General features: G+C 29.6%; 4 protein-coding genes across 4 annotated transcripts; 3 read left to right on the top strand and 1 right to left on the bottom strand.

Annotated features, from left to right (window-relative positions):
* The first annotated feature begins 5537 nt into the window (after positions 1 to 5537).
* Positions 5538 to 5846, top strand: LOC107016437 (monothiol glutaredoxin-S1-like). Its single transcript, XM_015216907.1, has one exon. The coding sequence runs from the start codon at positions 5538 to 5540 to the stop codon at positions 5844 to 5846; it is 309 nt and encodes a 102-aa protein (XP_015072393.1).
* Positions 5847 to 10756: 4910 nt separating this feature from the next.
* On the top strand, positions 10757 to 11621 carry LOC107017295 (monothiol glutaredoxin-S1-like). The gene has a single exon (XM_015217559.2). It carries the CDS (start codon positions 11037 to 11039, stop codon positions 11343 to 11345), a length of 309 nt encoding a protein of 102 aa, XP_015073045.1. The 5' UTR covers positions 10757 to 11036; the 3' UTR covers positions 11346 to 11621.
* A 4153-nt stretch (positions 11622 to 15774) lies between these two features.
* LOC107016435 (monothiol glutaredoxin-S1-like) lies at positions 15775 to 16098 on the top strand. The gene has a single exon (XM_015216906.1). It carries the CDS (start codon positions 15775 to 15777, stop codon positions 16096 to 16098), a length of 324 nt encoding a protein of 107 aa, XP_015072392.1.
* Positions 16099 to 22566: 6468 nt separating this feature from the next.
* LOC107017116 lies at positions 22567 to 24239 on the bottom strand. Its single transcript, XM_015217391.2, has 2 exons — positions 24095 to 24239; positions 22567 to 22989 (listed from the first exon to the last, which is right to left on the bottom strand). Exons 1-2 carry the CDS (start codon positions 24153 to 24155, stop codon positions 22670 to 22672), a joined length of 381 nt encoding a protein of 126 aa, XP_015072877.1. The 5' UTR covers positions 24156 to 24239; the 3' UTR covers positions 22567 to 22669.
* Positions 24240 to 24682: the final 443 nt, after the last annotated feature.

Raw genomic sequence — 24682 nt, 5'->3', positions numbered from 1 at the left:
GGTTTGCTAAGTTTAAAAAGTTCTTGAGTGAGAAAGTTTTTTAAACGTGTAAGACTATCTTCTTGTTTCGTTCTTGATTGTAAGTTACGAGTTATTGTACAAGGAGTGGGTTTGACTTCTTGTAGGGTTGAGTTTCTGTGAGGGTTGTAACAAAAGGTGGGTTTGACCTTTTGAGAGTAGAAGTCGATTGTAGTCAATCGAGAGAGTTAGTAGTTGTAAGGCTTTTTGATTATTGAGTTGTAATCACAAAATCTTATAGTTGAATTAATAAAACGAGGTTTTTCCTTCCTTGAGTGAGGAAGGTTTTTAATTTAATAAGTGTTTGTGTCTTTACTTAAAAGCAACTTACAAGAACCTGGTTCTTGTTCTAGGGGATAGGTTTCTTCATGGAGGAAATGACAATGGGTGTATGCAAGGATGTGGTAAATTTTCTTCTTGCTGGAGGTGTTGTGTTATCAAAGATAAGTGTTAAGAAAACCATTGTTACAACATTCAGAATGATAGTTAAATTTATAGCATGTTATGAGAGCCGAACTAAGCACATTAACATACAATACTATTTGATAGTTAGAGACTATGTTAAGAAGAAAGATGTGAGTTTTTAAACATATTAGTACTACACTATGATGATAGCTGATCCTATGACTAAAAGTTAACAAGCTAATGTTTTCAAGGACCATGTAATTTGTATGGGGCTTAGTAGTTCATAGAGAAAATTTGTTAAATGTGTATTTTATGTCTACTTGTATCAGTAAAGTAACAAACTTCCTTCAGGTAATGCCTAAGAGACAGCAGTGTGGAAAGCAAACAAGAACAGTCCTGTTGTCCCGAGCAACGTTGTCTTTTGCTCTTAACTAGTGATGGAAGGCTCAATATGCTAGTAGGAAGCCAGAAAATCTATGTCATAAATCCATCTCGAGCCATTGCTTCAGCTTCCATGATGGACATGAAAATTTTTGTGCTCTATGATTTAGATTGCAATCTCATTTAGCGAAGTTTTGACCATCCAACAAACACACTTTTACCTGGTCAGCATATATCAGCTGAAAAAGATTGTTCCCTGAGTGGCTCGGAAGTATATAATTTATTCGAGATTTTCTGCCTCAAAATGCAAAATGATTATAAAAAGTAATGTGTCCACGTGGATATATATATACATTTAAACACTACTTATAAATAGTATAGGAGGTAAAAGGTCCTTTATAAAGTTTGATATCATACTAGCAATTTCGATCAAAATTGAAGTATTTTTCAGACTCTTTTCCAAATCTTTTACTTACATAAATTCACCGACTGTATCAAGCCAAAATAACACGAATAAATTGAAACGGAAGTATCAGAATACAATAATGTGTATGTGACCTTTGGAGGTAGTTATAAGGGAGGAATTTCCATAGAACATCAATTCATGTACTACATTCTCTCTGTGGTACGGATAGTATAATGGGGACTTCATTTCAACATGTCAATGAAGATATATACTTCACAGATTTCATATATATTTTCCTTTTAAATTAAAAGTAAGATTCTATTGAAAAGAAGATCACTCCAACTTGATATATTTAAAAATAATAATTCCTTAATTAGAAGATACATTATTTTCAAGAGTGCATATATACTAGCTAGTGGAAATGCAACATTAATGTTCTGAGAATATTTTAAAGGTAGATAAGGATATTATACCCTTATATCTAATTAGAACAATTACTTGTTCTAATTAGAATTAGATATTTTCACCTTTTTTTTTCTATTTTATCTAAAATAATGCCTCTATATCTAGCTAGCTTAATCATAGGTTCAATTTTCTCAACAACAAATCAACCCTCAAATTCACTTCATCACTTCTTTTCTCTTCACTAAAATCTACATATCTTTGGTATTTTAGCCAAACTACTTATTTCTTGAAGTTGTTTAATCATAGATATGGTGATGAAGTTGAGAACAACAAACTCAGTAGTGATTTTCACCAAGAGTAGTTGTTGCATTTCTCACAGCATTGAAACCCTAATTCGTAGTTTTGGAGCAAACCCTATAATTTACGAGCTCGATACACATCCAAATGGGAAGCAAATGGAGAAGCCATTGATGGAACTAGGATGTCAACCAAGTGTTCCAACACTATTTATAGGGAAAGAGTTAGTTGGTGGTGCTAATGAGATAATGAGCCTTAATCTGAGGGGCAAGTTTAAACAATTATTGGGCTAATGTCATTTTTTTTATAATAAATTTACAACTTATATGTATAGTCTTTTAGCTTCTTCGGATAGTTGTTTTTTCCCCCTAATATATTTGATAGTGTTGTTGATGTTAAAAAATAAATAATCGTATCTTATATACAATATAATAATATGTGGTGATGATATGATTTTTAATGTTCGTCGCTTATTATATTCTCATTTTTTTTCTCAATTTTTTCAGTTTAATATATGGTGATGATATGATTTATTAATTCTGACTGTTGAAAAAAAATCTATTTTGAAAAAGTAATGGTGCAATGAACAACCAGACGTTTTTCTAGCTAGATTTTGTTTTTGCTTTAACCAAAAAAAGCATATTTACGAGTCATATATGTTAGGATCGAATCCACACACACTTGATGAATAAAGAACACAAGAACTTTAGAGAGAATGAGATGAGAGGTCTAGAGAGAGAAAGAGAGAAATCAATATTTTGTGGTAACACCCCGTGAGTAAACTTTCACGGCGGTGGGGTATATATATTGATAAATCAGAGTATTTTTTGTTACAGAGAATAAATGGAGAATAAATAGTACAACCTAAAATATATATTAAACAATTATATATATTAATCGGGTTTCACAACTTAACAATATATGCCATATTTCTCTTTCTTCAGAATCGATTTAATTAATTTAAATAGTATTTTGAGATCGATAGTAATTTGGACACTAGATCACATGGAACATATGGCAAATATTCCTACTCACCAAAGTTCTTAGTGACATAAAGACTATAAGCCTATAACAATATGAAAGATTTGACATATTCTCTTTTTAGTAATGGCAGGGGAATGTGTTCCAATTTTCACAAGCCATATATTATAAAAATAGGATACTAGAACCTTTTTTTTTTTTTTTGAAAAATTGGGGGTGGAAAAGGAAAAAAGAGGGAGGAGATTATGATGTGGAGAATTGAATTTGTACTAATAAGACGAGAGTTAAAATAATTAACGGACTAATTAAGCTATCGAAACTCCTTGGGATGCTAGAACTCGAACTTGTAAACAATAATAATTCTCATGTATCTTATAGATATCCTTGTCTCGAGAATCATAAAAATATGAGAAAATAATTTAAAATATCCTTATATTTTAATTTATTAGTTAAATTTTTCCTAAGTTACATATAATAGAACTAAATATGACTTTTTCATTATTAATTATGCAAAAATAAAATAAAATACTCTTTTTTGAATAGAATCACCCAAATCAAATAAGATTGAACTTTTTCCTAGATGTGGATTGAGGTGTTTATAATTTGATATGATTTATTTTGTTTGGTGGCTTGTGTCAAATCATATTAAAAGAGGGGAGTGAGTTATTTATTTATTTTTTGTTTGATTTGGAAGATCTCATTCAAAATAGAGACATTTTTGCATACTTTAGTAACAACAGACGTATATTTGAACTATAATATTATTAGAGACAAACTGCTTCATTATATAATGTCACACATTCATATTTGAGTGATAAACCTATAAAAAAATTATCGTACCGCCGGGTAATAGTATTAAAGGTAGCGTAAAAGATAAAATAGAATTTATGAAATAATAAATAAAAATAAAATAAGAAGGAAATATTATGATAATGACACACGATCACATAAAAACGGTCATTACACAAAATAATTTTTTATTATTATTTTCTAACAATGAATTTAAACGGATATAATCAAATTTAAATAACAATCAAAATAAAATTATACTTCTAACTAACAGTAGAATACAATGAGTAACAAACATCAACAAGTTAGGATCAAAGATGTAAAGGACAGGAATTCATGTTATGTACTAACAAATATACTATCCTCTTCTAAATGATCTTGTATATAGTTTGAGATGTCAAACTCGATTTGTAACTTTTTGCACTCTAAGCTATATAAGATCAATTTGGAGACGAAGTTTTAATTTTAAAAAATATTAATAATTTCTTTTAGGGAAAAGGAATAAATATACCCGTCATTTCTTTTCCTCTTCCAATTTCAATAATAATAACTAAAGAGTGTTACATAAATTGAGACACGAAAGTGTCTAAATATTTGGCAGGGCAAATATGCATAAACCTAGCCTTTCAAAGGTAGCAAAGGACAATTTCTTCTTCTTAGCACTTCTCTTTTTTTTTTTTTTCTCAGAAAGAATCAATAGATGATAAGAGGACAGTTGATCATGTGATGTATGTACTGTACTTTGGAATATTTTTGAAAAATTATTTTCATCTGAGTTAGTCATGATCATCAAAGTAAAAGAATATTGTAATTCGATTTTTTTTTTCTTTTTCTTGTACCACACATCTTTTGAAGATTTTATTTTATCCTCAGATCCCCCAAAAAAATGTGTCATATATATCTTTTTAGAAGCTAAAATGATACCCCTTCGATTTAATTTCAACTTTTTATCAGATATGTTTAAGATCATAAAATTAAAGAACATTTTTATAGAGTCTACATATCTTTAGCCACTATTTCCCATTGAAATTTCCAAGTAAACAATGTATGAAGTGGCTACTCTCACAGATATTTTGATTGAATCGATAAGAAATAAAATAATTATGTTTTAACAGAAAATTAGGGAATTTCCCATTATTTTTGTTTTTCACTATGCATTTTTTCAATATGAGCTGATTCAGTGGAAAATGAGTGGAAAAATGTAATCATATTTTGTAACAGAAATAATTTGCAGTTGAAAATTAAAATATTTATCTGTCAAGTCAAAATCATATAAACAAATTGAAAACTGGAAAGTACACTAGTGTATGTGACCTTTGGAGATACTAAGGGAGCAATTTTCATAGAACAACAATTGATGTACTATATTCCCTTCCAAAGGGAATTTTAACAAAGTTTATCTCTGTGGTACGGATAGTATAATGTGGACTTGATATATCAACAACATGTCAATGCATGTGGATATATTCTTTAAAAATTTCAAAAAATATAATCTCAAATTAAAAAATATTCTCAGAACCTTTTTTTTCCTTTAGATGATGATATATATTATTTTCAAGAGGGCATACTATGTACACTGAAAATACAACAATATCAATGTTATGAGAATATTTTAAAGGTAGATAAGGCATGCATGCCCTTATCATGAAAAATCTAGATATATCCAACTTGTTCTAATTAGATATATCTTCACTTTTTTTTTCTCTTTTAGCTAACATATAGTGCCTCTATATATAGCTTCATGTTAGGTTCAATTTTCTCAACAACAAATCAACCCTCAAATTCACTTCACTAAAAACTATATACATATCTTGGCATTTTTGACAAACTAATTATTTCTTGAAGTTGTTTAAACATGGACATGGTGATGAAGTTGGGAACATCAAGCTCGGTAGTGATTTTCACCAAGAGTAGTTGTTGCATTTCTCACAGCATCGAAACCCTAATTCGTAATTTTGGAGCAAACCCTATAATTTACGAGCTCGATACACATCCAAATGGGAAGAAAATGGAGAAGGCATTGATGGAACTAGGGTGTCAGCCAAGTGTTCCAGCAATATTTATAGGGAAAGAGTTAGTTGGTGGTGCAAATGAGATAATGAGCCTTAATGTGAGGGGCAAGCTTAAACAATTGCTCATTAGGGCTAATGCCATTTGGGTATAGAAATTAATTATATTTAGATAACAACTAACAAGTGTATTTGGATGGTTGTTTTGTTCTACCTATTTGATTTGGTTCTTGGTGTAAAAATAAATAAATAGATTATAAATATGCTCATATCTTATACTACAATGTGTTGTTACATTGACATTTTTATTTTTAAAGAATCTATCACTAATTACTTGCTCCTTTTTCTCGTTTAAGATTGAGCAAGGTCCATTACGTATGTACATGACGTACATAACAATGATAATATATATCAATCATAAATATGATCTCTAGTACATTTAAATAATATTTTTTATGTTTATTGTATTGTAGTACATTTGTGGGAATCTAATATGTAAGATGATATTTTATGTTACCTTTTCGATCTTACTTCACTTTTTGACTTGTATTAATTTTAGACGTTTTCTAGCTACATTTTGTTTTCTTTAACCAAACAAAAAGGCATATTACTTATATTCTGCCTCTCTAAAGTAAATTTTTATTGATTTCATTTGTAATTTAAAATTATAAATTGCAATTTTTTTCATATCACTTGATTTGGAGATGGGGTAATTAAATCACTATGAAGAAAACCTTACCCTGATACAAGAACCAGGTTCTTGTAATTCTTTCACAACACAATAAAACAAAGATTTATCGTGGAAACCTTTCTAACTCAAGGAAGGGAAAAACCACGTCGAAATTTTATATTAATTCAAGATTTACAACTCAGTTAATCAATGAATCTAACTCTAAACTTCTACCCTTTTCGATTAACTATAATCGAAAACTCTCCATTCAACAAGAAGTCAAACTCGCTTCTTGTTTACAAAGACTCTCAACTCTTCTTAGCTCTAACCACCCAAGAAGTCAAACTCACTTCTTGTTTACAATTCTCACAATCTCTCTCCCAAGAAGTCAAACCCACTTCTTGTTACAATTCTCTCAAGACTCAACTCCCAAAAAGTCAAACCCACTTCTTGTTACACAATTTAGGAATTATTACAACTCAATAGTAAACCAAGAACAAATCAACAAAGACTAATAACCCTAGATTTTAATTGATCAGACTTCAACATTAAATAGTTCTGAGTGGAACAGATATGTGAACCTGGTCCTTATGTTGCTGTGATGAAGGTGAACCTTGTCTTTACGTTGCTATGACGAATGCCTGCGTTTTTTCTCCAGTAAATACTGCTCTCAAGATGATATATTTCGTGAATATGCAACGGCTATTGTTTTGGCTTTGCTGATAAATTCTCTCGATTTATGTTTATGCAAAGACACTTTTTTTCCTTCAACTTCTTGATCCTTTTATAGATTTGATTTGCCTTCAACTTCTACAAGGAAAGGAATTACAAATCCTTTTCCTTCTTGAACTTGTCTATATTTACTTCTTTTCTTATTTGACTTGAATTGCTACTTCTTTATTTCTTTCCTTATTTGACTTGAATTGCTATTTCTTTATTTCTTTCCTTATTTGACTTGAATTGTTACTTCTTTATTTCTTTCCATAATTGTATCCTTCTTTCTCACAAGTTCTGCATTTTTTTCTTCTTTGCCGCTATACTTTTTCTTCTTTGCCGCAATCTCTCATAGAGTACACATACGACACCAAGTAGTGAACCGTGCCTTCACTTTATCAATTATCAAAATTACTTTATATGTTCTCCTACTTCCCTATACACTAGATCGCAATATTCCTACCCAGATACTAGATCAATAAGAGAATTTGACATTTTTTTCATTTTAGTAATGATAGGGAATGCATTCCAATTTGCACAAGTCATATCATAAAATTAAATGTGATGCTAGAACTTGACTCGTTAACCAACAATAATGCCCATATATAATATGTCCTTGTTGAGAATCATAAGAATATGGAAAAAGGGTAAACAAAATTTCCATTTATATTGCCTATTAATAATTTTGTCTTTAGTTATACTCTAGGATCAAATATGTCTTTACAGTTATCAGAGTGTGCGAAAATATCCATATTTTGGATGGAATTCCCCAAATCAAATAGGAACATTTTTGCATGTTTCAGTAACGACAAGGGTATATTTGACACTATATATAGTATAATTAGAGACAATGAGAGATATTTTAAAACTCTTTTCCCTAAAAATGTTATCTGAATTTCAAAGTAACTTTTTTTAGGAAAAAAGGAGAAAATATACCCTTTAACAATGCCTCTTTTCTCGTTTAAAATTTAACGGACTTCGTGAGAAAAAATTGAGAGAGGAGAGTACATGTTGGATTTTATGTTGTTTTGATAATTAACAAAGTAACATGAAACATATAAGTCAATTTGGTTCATATATACACTATCTCAAGAAGCTGAATCCGTAGCAAGATCACTAATGAATAAAGACAAGCATGCAATAATCAAGGAACGGATAATAATTTTGTGATAAACTCAATGAAACAGTCATGCGCTAAATTGAAGAGTTAAAGTTTGACTACAACACAAAAGAATCAAAGAGTTTGATTTAAAGAACGAGTTTCACTTTAATTAGAACTCAAAAGTTCAAAAGATTTGAATTGATAGGAAATTTTGTACATGTGTTGAACTGAAGAGAGTTTGAATTTGTGGAGTTTGAATGTCTTACTTGAAGTAAATCTCTAAGTCAAGAGAGTTTGAGTTTGTGGAGTTTGAAGTGAAGAACAACTCTCTGGAGAGTTTTGCTTAAAGGGAAGTAATGGTGATGTAATCTTATTTCAGTGAGTTATGTACCTTCAAATTTATGATAACTCAAAGACTTGGGAGGTTTGTAATGAAGTTTATGATTTAGAGTTTAGTTTTTGGATTACAGACTTCTTAATCTTAAATTGTTTAGGCTCAATGATTTATTGAATTTGGAGTTAAATTCGATAGATATACAGGACGTGATTTTTACACCTTTTGAGAGAGATATTTGTTCATGTAAAATATTATGTTATCTACTTATTATTTTGTTTGCAACAAATGTTAAATATATGAAAAATAATATAAATTAACCACAAGCAAAATATGAAAAAACAAGAATATTATCGATAAAACAATATAAGTATAGTTTTGTTCCTCCCTTTATTCTTCTCTCTAAATTTTGTCCTAGTTCGAAGCTTGTGAGTAGCATGTTTCTCTAATCAAGGATGATTTGAACTTGACCTTCATAAAAGAATTTGTATATCTTCTTGAAGTACTTGATTATCAAGAAGGGTTTGACATATGTTGATGTTTGAATGAGTATCGCAATAGTTAAGGAAATATTTGTCATGCATCTTTAACAAAATATTTTGTTTATAAACGGTGCATGTGCAATTCTGTTCCTCCCTTGATTCTTACCTCTAACCTTTCTCCATAATTTGAGAGTTGCTAGTAACGTATTTCTCGAATTAGGGATGATTTGGGCTTCTTTGATCTCCTTATGAATATCCCCAGAGTTTATGGGATATTTGAGATTTTGATCTTTATAGATATCCAAAAGGTTATGACATATTCAAGATTTTGATCTTTATAATACCCAAGAGTTCATGAATATTTGAGATTTTGATCTTTATGAATACCCAAGATTTTTGAGATATTCAAGATTTTGATCTTTACAAATACCCAGAAGTTTATGAGATATTCAATATGCCTTTTCAAAAAGAATATTACCTTTTATCTAGGTATGAACTAGGGTGTAGGATAGAGTAACCTCCTAAAACCTAATTGATATTAAACTCGTCTTGTAGAGTGTCAACTGAAATTAAACACGGCTTGTAGAGTTACATAAAATTTTGATGTCTACATGTTCTTAATTACTGCTTTGTTCAAACACGTTAGATAACCTATTTCGCACTGAATGAAAAGTTAAGTAACTAAATTCTAGATCGTGTAGAATAACAGTATAAGAATTTTTGGTTAGCCAAATAATAGCCTTTCAAAGGTAGCAAAGGACTATTTCTTCTTCGTAGCACTTTTTATTTTTTCAGAAAGAATCAATAGATGATAAGAGGACAATTGATCATGCATGTGATCTATATACTGTTTGGAATATTTCTGAAGAAATTTTCAACTTAGTTAGTCATGATCAAAGTAAAAGAATATTGTTTTGAAATACCTTTCTTTCTTCTTGTTCTAGTACAAGACATATTTTTAAGATTTTATTTTATCCTCAAATCAAAAAAGAAGTGCCACATATATCTTTTAGACTAAAACAAACTCCATCGATTTCTATTTATTTGTCTTACTTTCTTTTTCGTTCCGTATAGAAAAATGTTTCTTTCCCTTTAGCCACTATACTTCCAAATATTTCGATTGAATCATAGAGAATGATTGAAAAGAAAATTATACTTCCTCCATTTCACAAAGAATGGACTAGTTCTACTTGACGCGGAGTTTAAAACAATAAAGAAGACTTTTGAATCTTGTGGTCCTAAATTAAAGTTATATCAAATGTAAAAAACTGTCATTTAATCTTGTGGCCTTAAACATGTCACGTAAAAAATTAGAAAATTTGTGTACTATTCTTGTTTCTCACCATATTTTCCCATTGAGCCAGTTTGATAGAAAATGAGTATGACATTAAAAATTATGTTCTATAGCACAGATCTTCTATCGATTCATAGCGGATTTTTTTAATTATTTCTAATAATAAGCTTATAATAAATTGAATTGGGGAAGTACAATAATATATGTGACCTTTGGAGGTGCTAAGGGAGCAATATAATTTTCATAGATCAGCAATTCATGTTACTAAATTCCCTTCAAAAGGGAATTTTAACAAAGTTTATCTTTGTGGTACGGATAGTATAATGTGGACTTGATATCAACATGTCAATGAGGACATATTCTTTTAAAGTAGAAGAAAATCTCAAATTAAAATAAGATTCTATTTAAGAAAGTCACTCCAACTGGATAAAATATAGGTTTCTTTTTTTTCCTTTAGATGATATATGTACACTGGAAATGCAACAATATTAATGTTCTAAGAATATTTTAAATGTAGATAAGGCATGCATGCCCTTATCATGAAAAATCTAGATATATCCAACTTGTTCTAATTAGATGTGTTCTCTATATATAGCTTCATGCTTGGTTCAATTTTCTCAACAACAAATCAAACCTCAAATTCACTTCACAACTTCTTTCCTCTTTAGTCTTTACTAAAAGCTATATACATATATAACTTGGCATTTGAGCCAAACTACTAATCAATTATTTCTTGAAGTTGTTTAAATATGGATATGGTGATGAAGTTGGGAGCAACAAGTGGGGTGGTGATTTTCTCCAAGAGTAGTTGTTGCATTTCTCACAGCATTGAAACCCTAATTCGTAGTTTTGGAGCAAACCCTATAATTTATGAGCTCGATACACATCCAAATGGGAAGCAAATGGAGAAGGCATTGATGGAGCTAGGGTGTCATCCAAGTGTACCAGCAATATTTATAGGGAAAGAGTTAGTTGGTGGTGCAAATGAGATAATGAGCCTTAATGTGAGGGGAAAGCTTAAACAATTGCTCATTAGGGCTAATGCCATTTGGGTATAGAAATTTAATTAATAATGACTTGGTTGCAAGTGTAGGAGTTTATCCAACTAAATAATCTTTTTTTTTAAAAAAAAAATAATTAAAAAATACCGATCTCTCGAGGTCAAAATTTTTAATTTTGACAATAAACCAACCCCATTTGTAAAGTTTCTTTTAGCTTCTTCAGAGCGTTACTTTGTTTTTTCTCCCATTTTAAGTTGCTTTTTGATGTACAAATATTGTAATATACTTTGGCAATTTTACTTTGTACGCAAGAAATAAAGAAGTTGATAACAAGTGAACATCTTTTATGTATGTAATAATGCATTTTAATCTAAAGTATCAATAATATTGTTTTTTCTACATAGGGCTATATGCTTTATGTTTTTATCATGTAATATATTTTAAGATTGAGCAATGTCCATCTAGAGCCGTCAATATGGGCTAGGCCCGTTGGGCCGGCCTGGCCTAATCCGGGATTTAATAGGGCTGGGCTAAGATTTTTGGAGCCCATTTAAGAAAAGGGCTTTTTAGCCCGGCCTTAATAAGCCTGCTCATTTAGGGGGCTTGAGAAATATCGGTAGGGCCGGCCCGTGGGCCAATAAAAATTAATTAAAAAATATAATATAATATTAAAATTTAAAAATAAAGAGAGTCCAAAATCAAAACAATTAGGTTAATATTTCTATTTAGATATTTATACTTTTAGTTGAAAAAGAAATTAATAAGTATCAAGGAAAATGACCAAAATCCCAGAGACACACTTTAACAAACTAAGGTCCTATTACCCCTTAAACTTTTTTTTTTTGTAATTTTATACGCCTTTTGTCTTATGTGGCACTCTATGTGACTCCACGCAATTGAGGCGCGTCAGAGATATTTGGACGTCACGTAAGTCAAAGAGGTACACAAAATTACAAAAAAAAAAAAAGTTCAGGGGGGTAATACGACCTTAGTAAGGTGTGTCTTTGGGATTTCGGTCATAGTCTTGGGGGTACTTGTGCATTTTCCCTAAATATTATAAAGATAATTTTATTTGTGAATTTGATTAACAAGTAGTGACATTAAGGTCTCATTTGTTTCCATTAAGACTAAGACGTCTGAATTTGAATACGCATTTAAATATTAAGATGTGTAAATCTGAATAAACATCTGAGTATTAAAACATTGTCTCTGAATCTGAACACTAAATTATTGGGACAGTTTGTTTTCATATATGAATGCACATAGAAATTAAACGTTATATCAATAAAATATTATCAAAACCTTGTTAGTAAAATAGTTTTTTTTCCATATAAAATAATATTTTGAACATTTTTTGCCGTAACAAGGTAATATGATTTATCTTTTAAGAACTCAACATCAAGTTACATCATTAATATGACTATTTTTTGCACTCAAAATACTTTGAGAATCTAATGTAATGCAATTTAAAATAGTTTATATAGAGTAGTAAATATATAGTTTAGGAAAATATTTTATTTTATTTTATTATAAAAATTTATTATTGTTAACGATCAAATAACTAATACTTTCTTATTTTTTGAAACCGTGCTAAATATTATATCATGGGAGTGCTTATCAATTCAAATATATTGATTAATTATGAAAGTAAAAGATGTATAGTAAATTAATATGAATAAAGGAAATTATAATGACAAGCATGTAATTAAATATTAATTAAATAAGAAAACAACTTGTATGAGTTGTTGTGATCTAGTTGAATTAAGATATGAGTCTTATTTTTTAGTCTTAATAGTGTTAAAGGTGTCTTATAGATTTGATTCATTCAGATATATCCAGACCCATTAAGAGGCTTATAAGAAAATAAAACAAACGAACTTAATGAACTGAATCTAAATAATTAAGATCCAGTTCTTAAAAACAAATACATTTAATAAGGCAAATCCGAATTATTACGATTCAAACCAAATTAAGTGCAAACAAATGAGGCCTAACATAATGTAATTTTGTTTTGTCGATATTTATGATAAAATTTTTAAATTATAATTTATAATTTAATTTAATAATTATAAAAAAATATGATTTTTTAAAAAGTGGGCTGGCCCGACAAGCCTGTAGCCCACGTACTTGTGCGTTGGGCCGATCATTTTCTGGCCCACACCAAAAATGGGCTAGCCCGGCCTGACCCGTAAAATGTCAAAGCCTGTATGGGTTAGCCCGGATGGGGTGGGCTAGCCCATATTGACAGCTCTATGTCCATCACATGAAATAAACAACATCTGCTCTGAATAATGATCTTTTTCACCTTTAATTTACTACAAGTATCGTATGATCTACTCTGTTTAAGCTTAAATTTTATTTTATGAGTTTATTCGTAACGTCCTAGAAAATAATACCCATAGTTTCACAGTGAAAAATATCACTTTTGTTGGAATATCTTGATTCTAGATCATCAGGTGGAACATCAACTTTGAAACGTCATACGTAATATAATAACAATAACAATATAAAGAATGAATTGTTAGAGTTTGTGTTATAGTTGATCTCTATGTATTGTAGTTGTAATAGGATTGTAATTGTGATTATTCAATATTATAAATATAAGTCAGGCGGATGAGCAATCATAGGCATATAATATATAGTAAGTGAGCATGTGCAAAAATAACCAACTTCTCATTTGTAATACCCTATTTTGCCAAGACATTTGCAATTTGATTGACTTTCCTGTAACAATCGCTACAACAAAAACAACTTTTAGCGGCAATAAATATTAATTACCGGCATTAGTTAATTAAGTGTTATTAGAACCAATATCCCTAAAAGATTTAGGGACATATACAAAAATTGTTAATTGCTGCTAAAAATATATATTTAGCGGTAATTAAATATTAATTACCGCTAATGATCATTTTTGATGTAGTGAATATCGTAACTCGCAAGTAATAGTACTTCAAATATTTTGAATACAAGTCATGATATTCTTCATTTGTCAAGGGATATTGTAGTTAGCTTTGATCATCTCAAAAGATATCTTCGAATCACGTTCCAAGATTACATTGTAATGCTCCATAAACATGATTTTTAATTTGATTTTATCTGACATCTATGTCTTCTAATGTTGGATGCACAAAATAGACACTTTAACTTGTATAGAATTGAAAAAGTAAATTCACATGTTCTACATGATAATGCACGTTCTATGCAACATCTTATGTGGCGTCCTACGTGTACCATGTCACATAGGACGCATGTGTCAGTTTTTTCAATTTTATATATGTTTAAGTGTCTACTTGTGCATGATCCAATAGACACTAGATGATGTCAAATTAAATGTCATATTTATATATTATGTCTATATTAATCGACTAATCGTTTCATTTCAATACCTTTACCTAGGAAAAATAGAGTACTATCATAATATGTGGCCTTTCGAAATGGTAAGGGATCAAGCATTTTTGTGGATCAGTACTAATTGTACTTTGATATATCTACTCTATACCAAAGGTAATTTTAATCAAAATTTGTCTATAGTACAGATCGTATAATTAATGTGGACTTGATTTCAACAACACGTCTATATGAGGATATATATTCTTAAAAGATTTCATTTTTTTCTCAAATTAAAAGTAATATTCTATTGAAAAAGATTACTCCAGCTGGACATGTAGATTTCTTTTTCCTTTAGCAGATATATTTACATCAGGGATTTCACAAATTATATACATTTTGTTCTTATAGAAACTTGACCATAATGCAACGTTAATAATTATTGAAGTTACTGATTATCTGAACTATCATCTTATTGGTGAAGGTTTGATTTCCCCACTTTGTAATCTCCTGTCCCAATTTTTGTTATTTCCTTTGTCCCAATTTGTATGATTTACTTTCCTTTTTAGTCCTTTTAAAAAAGAATGTTACATTTCTATATTAAGTAACAATCTAACTATAAAATGTATATTTTATCCTTAATGAAATGATTTACGGTCATAATTTATATCATTCATTTTGGACCGCATGTTTTAAAAATCTTCTTTTCTTTCTTAAACTACAGTCAAATTACCTCACATAAAATTGGTGTATACAAAAAGGACTAAAAATGAGTGAGAGAGAGGAAAAAAAACAAAATCTAGTGACAATCCAAAAGGGAACAATGTTATGGGAATATTTCAAAGGTGATTATCATATTCTATTCATTTTTCATGCATGCCCTTTCATCATACAAATGATCAAGAACAATCTAGATATATCCATCAACTTGTTATTCTTCAATCGATTTTCATTTTTCATTCTCTTTTAGCTAACATAATGCATCTATATATAGCTTCATGGAAGGTCCAATTTTCTCAACTACAAATCAAGTCTCAAATTCACTCCACAATTTTTTGTGGCCTTCAGAACTTCAAATTTCCTCTTCACTAAAAGTTACATACATATCTTGGCATTTGGCCAAATTAAACTATACTCATTTCTTGAACTTGTATTAAACATGGATATGGTGATGAAGTTGGGAGCAACAAGTGGGGTGGTGATTTTCTCCAAGAGTAGTTGTTGCATTTCTCACAGCATCGAAACCCTAATACGTAGTTTTGGTGCAAACCCTATAATTTACAAGCTCGATACACATCCAAATGGGAAGCAAATGGAGAAGGCATTAATTGAATTAGGGTGTCATCCAAGTGTGCCAGCAATATTTATAGGGAAAGAGTTAGTTGGTGGTGCAAATGAGATAATGAGCCTTAATGTGAGGGGAAAGCTTAAACAACTGCTCATTAGGGCTAATGCCATTTGGGTTAGGAAATTAATTAATTAATAATTGACTAGCTATGTATATAGCAATTAGTCTAATAATTAGAGTTTTGATAATAAATTTACCACCTTATTATATATAGCTAGGGAGTCTTTTTGTTTTCTCCTACATTTTGCTTCTTGATGTATAAATAAAATTTATATACTTAGGTCATGTATAGTCTTTTCTTTTGGAAATCTAGTGGCAATTTTTCCTTTTTTCACACATGAAAGATATCAATAACAATGAGCTTCTTGATGTATTGAATATAGTACTTTGTGTGGCTACATGTTCTATCATTTTAACATTTATGTGTGGATACATGCCTCAAGTTGTTTCACTACTTGTTATTATTTATATATTTCGGGATTTAGCAAGGTCCATCATTCATCAATTTTTACTATTATAAATAACAAGTATCAAAATGTGGGTAGACTGATATTTACATCTTAAAATTAAAGAGTGCTTTCCAAATTAATTTAATTTTGAGTTTTTGATGACCTTTAAAATTAGGGGAAATTACGCGGATAAGTAAATATATACAAGTTAATTAGCTAATATAGTTATAGTCTGAATTGATTACGGCTCACATATTAATTTTAGATGTAATTAATTACGTCGTCTCTCTCCTCTCTTCTACTCTGTCGTCGCTCTCCTCTTTTATGCACATACAAATACAAATGATCAAATGCAAATTATACATACACATATGCATATACAAATATAATTATATGACATATATACATATACAATTACTCTCTCTCCACTCTCTGCCCTCTCCCGCTCGCGTCTCTCCTCCTTCCACTCTCATTCTCTAGATATACAAATACATATGTATATCAGTTACATATATATATTTATCTGACAAATATTCATATAAATTTCGCGTCTCTCCTCTCTTTTCCCTCTCTCGCTTGCTTCGCTCTTCCTTCTCTCAATCTCGCTTGTCAACTATACAAATACATAAATGGAATAGGAGATGTGATAAGAGATAAATATGGAAATTGGATTGTGGGGTGGTGGTGGAATCGAGATTTTCACTAAGCCGTTTAAAATATGAAAAATAAAAGTATGAACTAGCCGAAGTAAGTTCAACAATTATTATATATACATAAAAATAAAATTAATCATGTATAAATAATATAATTTTTCACTGAAAGAGGTATGGATGTAACCCCAAATATTAGCTCCGCCGCTGAATTCGTAGGCAACATTTTTGAAGCAACAAATAGGGATGGCAATGGGGAAGGGAGGATGCGGGGCGGAGTGAGGTGGGTTTAAGGCTATGCGGGACCGGGTTGAGTTTAAGGTTGTGCGAGTCGGAAGGAACGAAAGGCAGATTGAAGTGAATTTTTTAAACAACTAATATGAAGTAGGGCAGGTTGCAGATACATGTGATTCAACTCTTATATGTTTAGGTTGACAAAATCCAACTCTTTTATGTTTTGGACATTTTCTTCATTTTTTGTATTCGAGAAAAGAAGCAAATAAAGTAAAAATTATTTTTGGTAGCTTAAAAGCCATCTACTACTATTCAATGACGTAATGACTAGTAAGTAAGACCCCCTCTCCAAGCATTACTATAAAGAGCAACGCTCTGTGACTTACCAATATTAATTGATGAATATTAAGTTATAATACTCTAAACCAATGTAACAATTAAGAAAGTGATCGAGAAGATATTGAATTTCCAAACTCTAAACCAATGTAACAATAGATTATTCATGTGCAAATCAAAATATAGTTCTTGTTTGAGCATAGATATAATATATTATAAAAACTCTAATTAATACTCAGCTCTTAAACCTTAACGTACGAGTATATCTTAATTCTAGGGAAAATGCATAAGTACCTCCTCAATCTATGCTCGAAATTTCAGACACACTTATACTATACTAATGTCCTATTACCCCCTGAACTTATTTTATAAGTAATTTTCTACCCCTTTTCGATCTACGTGGCACTAGCTTGAAAAAAAAAGTCAATCAGCATTGGACCCACAATCTAGTGCCACATAGGCCGAAAAGGGTTTATATTTCTTTCACACAGACACATATACTGTTTATCTTGATTTTGAGTTTGGGAAATTGTTTCTATTTCAAAGTTTTTTAGGCAAGCAACTTTATATGTTTTAGGTGTATTTCTCGTTAATTTGGTGTTTTAATTAGGATTTCTTTTAGAGGAAATTGGGTCATGGGTTAAAAAGGTTAAACAGGTAGTTCAATAGGATTAAGACACGTGTAAAAAAAATTAGGGGTCCGTTAGTGAGAGGGGTATCTATAATTGGACGGCAGGGGCTTATGTGGACGCAAAGTATAACGGAGGGCATATACGTACCATTTATTAAAGTTCAGGGGTAAATCTGTCCCTTTTCCCTAAAAAAATTATCTATTAAGTAACATCACATGATTGAGACGAAGGAATAACTAAGATAAACATAGTCAAATTTTTAAGTTTATCGGTAATTTTTATTTAGACACTTCAATTATAATATATTTTGAATGAGGACTTGAATGTATAAATGATAATGTACTTCTATAGACATTTTCGCCTCAAATTTTTAGAAACACTCATTAGCAATAGCTTTCTTGTTGTTGTATTAATAATGGGGCGAGTTTATTAATTGGTGGGGTTTAATTAGTAATAGGTGGGTAGTGGATTTGTTTATAAATAATATTATCAAGTTAAATTATAACTGTTGACACCCAATTTTGGCCTAACATTTTAAAAATTCGTGATTTTGGAGCTTTATTCAAATTTTGGTCCGATGATTTTAAAATTCATACATTTAGAGTCAAATACAAAAAACAAAAAAAAATTGCCTTTCCCACATTGTCACTCAAACAATTTTCAATTTTGAGTCGATTATATGAATTTAAAAGGTCGATTATATGAATTTAAAAGGTCGATTCTATGAATTTTTACCGACAAAATTGAAGATATATATATATATCTAGTTAGAGATGTCAAATGTACATGAGCTAATTTTGCTAACCCTACATTTTGTTGCTACCAAAATCACTTCCACATTAACACAATTTCGAAATGAAATTTCAGAATAAAATCTTACTTTTAGATGATTTTCCACATGAAACAAGGTACACAAAAAGATCTTGTATCTTGTTCTTTGTATCTACAATGAAATTAGCCATTTTTGTTTTCTAGGTATTGTTTCCCACTTGATTAAATGAGTTTTAGTTTATAGGAGATTAATTGTTGAAAGATTCAATAATTACTTATATATATATAATAGACCTTGAGATCCACGTGAGGAATTATTTATAATTTTGACATGTAAAAGCAAGTAGTTGATAATCACATGATTACATCTATTTTTCAAATAAGATAGTTAGTACGTTGACTACTTGTTTAATTTATTTCTTTATTTTTCAAATAAGACAATTGAGTGCTTGTTTAATTTTTTTAAAAGGAAAAATGGACAAATTGATGGAAAAAGGAACATCCTACCTACTCAATTAATTTCTAGAAAAGATTATAATCATCAATATATATATATATATATATATATATATATTCCAAATACCTTTAGAAGGTTTTACACATGATATGAAGGATTCAAACGGAACTCTAATTTTACTCTTCATTTCTATGCCCTCAACTTTATTTTTGTGTGTATTTGGAGTTCTATTTGAATCCTTCATATCATGTGGAGAACTATTTGTTTAGAAGAAGCTATTTGCTTTTACATAGAGAAGGAGATTGTATAGGCTACTACTCCTCTCTTTTTTGTGAAGCTTTTTATGATGTAATATGTTAGCTTAGGGATATGGTCCATGCCCCCTTTAATATATGTAACTTTTTGAATTAATCGACATGGTAGGGGTCAAGTCTAACCCCCACACCAAAAGGAATCACAATTCGAGATGATGATTTATTTTTTTTTTAAAAAAACGAGGCTTAATTATTTATGTGTATATACAAGAGAATAACTGTTGTCATTTATTAGCATTTTTTATTTATCATATTTTAATAGAGCATAAGAACAATGTGATTTGTAAATTAGTAATATTAATCAAGAATCCTAGGAAACTATGTGACAACGTGTTGGTACTAAAATATTCAAATAAGTACGTTGGAATATTGACTGGAAATGGAATTCCACCAATTCTTTTTCTCTACTTTATACTCAGTCTTAGTGATATCACAATGTGAAGTGAACGTTACCTGTCATATTAATTCACACCCAATCTAATTTTCCCTTTGAATCATTAGGAGAGACTCAATTTAAAGGAAGTTTTGAAGTTTATAACTCAATTTTCTTCTTGACGTTTATATTTTTATATTATTCTATCATTATAGAGTATATATATTATAAGTTATGTGATAATCATATTATATTTTGATTTTCTCTAAATTTTATTTTCTTTATTATTATTAATTAGTAAAGATTTATTATTTTATTAGAATTGATGAGGTGAGATTTATCCCTCTTGCTATTTGTACTTATTTTTATTGATAATCTTTTATTTAATAAAAAATTGTTAAACACTCTGTCCTTTGTCACGTCTAATTTCCCTTCCACCTCTTCAATCCCCATTTAGTTTAAACGGAAAAGGGCCTAAAATACCCTCAAAGTATTGGAAATGGTACAAAATTACCCTCCACCCACCTATTGGGTCCAAAATACCCTTCCCACCCACCTATTGGGTCCAAAATGCCCTTGTCATCCACCTTTTGGTTCAAAATTGACCACTTATTTAACGGTTTTATATTTAAACTATTTAAATATTTTTTAAAATACGTGGTGCTCAACTATATGTTATAATTTAACTTATTAGTATAATTTATAAATCAATCCACTACCCACCCCATTAATAATTAAATCCCTCTAAATTAATGAACCCGTTACATTATTAATGCAAGCTACTGCCAATTGATTGTTTTTAAAAATTATAGAAGTAAATTATCATACATTCAAGTGGCTAAATAAAAATCACCAATAAACTTAAAAGTCTGACTATGTTTATCTTAATTAAACTTACGTCTCAATTATGTGATGTTACTTCATAGGTAACTTTTTTTCAAAATAATATATTAAAGTTTTAAAACAAATCATAAATATTTATTAAATTATCTTTAAAAAAAAGTGCATGAATCAATTCGGGATGTATTACTTCTTTACCTTTAATCATAAATTTCTAATTCTATTTTGAAAGAAAGTGTCCTCCTAAATAAGCGGCTCAACCTAAATTTAATTGGGGCTCCGATTCGGACTCGAATAATTTTGAACGTCATTTTCAGAAATCTATAATTTCATCGTGTTTTAGTAGTGTTTATGACGATTTTGATATTATAATTGGATTATTAATTGGGTGAGGTTTAGTTAGTAATGAGTGTGTAGTGGTTTCGTTTATAAATTATATTAATAAATTATAATTATAATCAATAATTGAACGCCAAGTATTTTAAAAAATATTTAAAGAGTTTAATTTTAAAACAATTAAAAGTGGTCAATTTTGAACACAAAGGTGGATGACAAGGGTATTTGGAGCCAATAGGTGGATGAAAAGGGCATTTTGGAGCCAATAGGGGGATGAAGAGTAATTTTGTACCATTTTCAATACTTTAAAGGTATTTTAGGCCCTTGTCCGTAGTTTAAATTTTTAGGAAATTTTCTCCAAGTATATTCAAGTATTGAACACTTTATATGTTAAATAATAATATTTGATTAAATTATTTATCATGTTAGTGGTCATTATTTCTTTCACGTGTTCTTTACATTTTATTTCTTTTAAGAGTATATAATATATATACTCACCTAATATCTACCCCAACTATGATGAAAGAATGACCAGGACAAATACTTGACCAAGCAAACATGAAACACTAATGACAGGTTGTTTGGGTGGTTAATTTTTATATATTTGGTGGTACTCGTCGTTTAAATATAATATTTATTTTAATTTATCATATGTAATATTGATAAAAGTCATATTTTATATAACCATTGATTTGAAAGGATTGGACCATTATCTTATATTTTCCCCTTCATTTTTAATCTATTTATTATTGTTAGTAATATTTGTCCTTTACTACAATAAATAAAGGATTCAATAGAGACAAATAAGAAGTCGATTTGTGTAAGGTATAAAGTATAATAATTTCGTAATTAAATATATGATTATTTTATCTTGTGTTTGATTGGAAGTATAAGGTAATTTTTAAATTATTTATCCCACTATTTATATTTTAGCACCAAGATAAATTATCTCACATACATAGTGGAATAATAACTTACCCTGGGATGATTTATTTCAAGATGATAATCCCGAGATAAGTTGTTCCCAGCCAAACAATAATAATAAATATGGATATTCATAAACAACACTCTATCAGTGCCGCTATAAACTTTAGCAACTCTAGATACAATGACATTAACTCAACTGTCACTAAAGATTTTTGCAGCAATAAATAGAAAATTTTACTGTTACTAGTTCTGTATGTTTATCCACGTCGAGAAACAATAGAATATATCAAATTATTATATATTCATATCAAAGCAATACAATATACCATAATAATTCAATACATTATGAAATAATACGTAATAATAAACCAGAGGAAATCGAATTTTTCACATAAGATCTCTGCTGCCGGTCTTGAATTCAGGAGGTGATCGTTGGCGTGAACGTTTTGCTTGTTGTGAAGTTGTTCCTATGTTTCTATATGTTGTTATTTTTACTCTAGATTCCATTACAAACACCCGTTCTACTTGTTCTACTTTTGCATTTTCCACTTCATTTTTCACAATTTGCCCTAATTGTGCATTTTTTTGTTCATCTTTCACTAGTACTCCTTGGCTTTGTGCATCATCTTCATGTTGTTCTTGTCTTTGTCCTTGTGCATTTATTGTGGATTCATCAAGAGGGACTGGTTCTTGGTCTTTGTCATGTCCTAGTTTACACAAATTTGAAGAGAATATATCAAAATGAGTTTCACAATAGTACAAAAGTGCACTACGATAGACGGAGTCAGATAATTATAATAGCTAAGATTTAACTTCTAAACATCACATATAAAAAAATGTATATTGAATCACTCTTCGTTCAAGATAACTCCGCTCCTAACTACACTTTCTTCCTTAGTCTTAAATAAGTTAGAAATAGCTATAATATAAATATAGTTGAGAAGTCATTTCATGATTATTTATTTTTAGAAAAGAACAAAAGAGTAAAATATACCCTACCTATCATTTAAGACCAAAAAAAAAATATACCCCCCCCCACCTAACATTTAAGACAATTAAATTCATAATAATTGTTCAGGATCATGTGCTTCAAATTATTGCTAATAAAAAAATATTAATTTATAGGTAATCTTGGATCCTTTTATTTGTGTACGCTGCTCAAATTCAGTGTATAGTCATACTAAGGAATGTCATTTCACATCTATTAGTCAGAAATTATGTTATTGAGTTAGGTTAAAATTTTAATTTTATATATATACATGTGCTACATATTGATTTTTTTATTATTATTTTTTATTTGACACTTACAATAAAATTTTTGACTTCGTCATTAAACTTTATCGTAGTAATTGTTTGAGCTATGGTAGATAACCATTAGAAAGAGGATCGTATCAGGAATTCATGGACTAAATGGTAAACACATGACAAATTAAATATTTCAGAGGTAAATTTAAACGAATATGGCTTCTATTGAGTTGATTCGATGGAAAAATGAATGAAAATTAAAAATTATATTTTATAACGTAAATTTTCACTAATTTATGGCGAAGAAAACTTTTATTTCTAATAATGGACATATGTCAAAATTATAAGAGTATATTTGGAGAAATGAAGAGATCTAATATCGGAGGGGAGCCAAATCCAATTTGGATAAACTTTTCCCCTCTTCAATATAAGCAATATAAATGTTTCTCTAACTAAAAAGAAGTTCGATTCAGAGAAAACTTTTTTCGTTAAAATTTTTAGTAAAATAAAATAAAATTTAAGTTGTTGAAATTAAAAGATTATAACCTTCAATATGTTACGACATACCTTTAGAAGGTTTTCCACATGATATAAATGATTCAAATAGAACTCTAATCTTGCTCTTCATTTCTCTGCACTAAACTTAGCTTGGCTGACTTTATTTTTCTGTGTGTTGTGAATTTTCTCAATAGGACCAAATGAGTTTAATATATAGGAGAATAATTGTTGTCAATTTATTAGTTGTACTTCAACTACTTCCTCTCCTGTTTAAATTTTTTATCTTAATTTTTCAAAATAATTATTATTTTAGAAGTTCAAGATTATAAAAATATCAATTATTGGGTAATGTAGGGGCGACAATTTTAGCCCATATAAGTGAAATGAAACTATTTTGTCCATATTAAATTAAATGGATTACTCATATTTTCTTTCATTTTCTTAAATGGATTAATATGGTCTTCAACCTATTTAAGTTCATACAAATATGGACAAAATGGGTTAACTTGAGAATCCATATTCAGTCCATATTAATGACAAATGAAACATTTTTTTTATTTTTAGAAAACAAAAAAATTTAGGAGTCGATTGGTGGAAGGTGGGGGGTGGAGGGGAGAGGGGGGAGGGTAATTTTTTATTTTTTTAAAGAAAATCAGA

Source organism: Solanum pennellii, chromosome 4 (assembly GCF_001406875.1).
Source record: "Solanum pennellii chromosome 4, SPENNV200".
Taxonomy (NCBI): domain Eukaryota; kingdom Viridiplantae; phylum Streptophyta; class Magnoliopsida; order Solanales; family Solanaceae; genus Solanum; species Solanum pennellii.
Note: the sequence above shows the minus strand (reverse complement) of the source record. Positions and strands in the feature narration are given on the sequence as shown.

Bases quoted from the DNA above. Each gene is read 5' to 3' on its own strand.
- LOC107016437 (XM_015216907.1), top strand. From the start codon at position 5,538: ATGGACATGGTGATGAAGTTGGGAACATCAAGCTCGGTAGTGATTTTC.
- LOC107017295 (XM_015217559.2), top strand. From the start codon at position 11,037: ATGGATATGGTGATGAAGTTGGGAGCAACAAGTGGGGTGGTGATTTTC.
- LOC107016435 (XM_015216906.1), top strand. From the start codon at position 15,775: ATGGATATGGTGATGAAGTTGGGAGCAACAAGTGGGGTGGTGATTTTC.
- LOC107017116 (XM_015217391.2), bottom strand. From the start codon at position 24,155: ATGAAGAGCAAGATTAGAGTTCTATTTGAATCATTTATATCATGTGGA. The intron at 22,990-24,094 runs GTATGTCGTAAC...TGTGTAAACTAG, and splicing joins ATGTGGAAAACCTTCTAAAG to GACATGACAAAGACCAAGAA.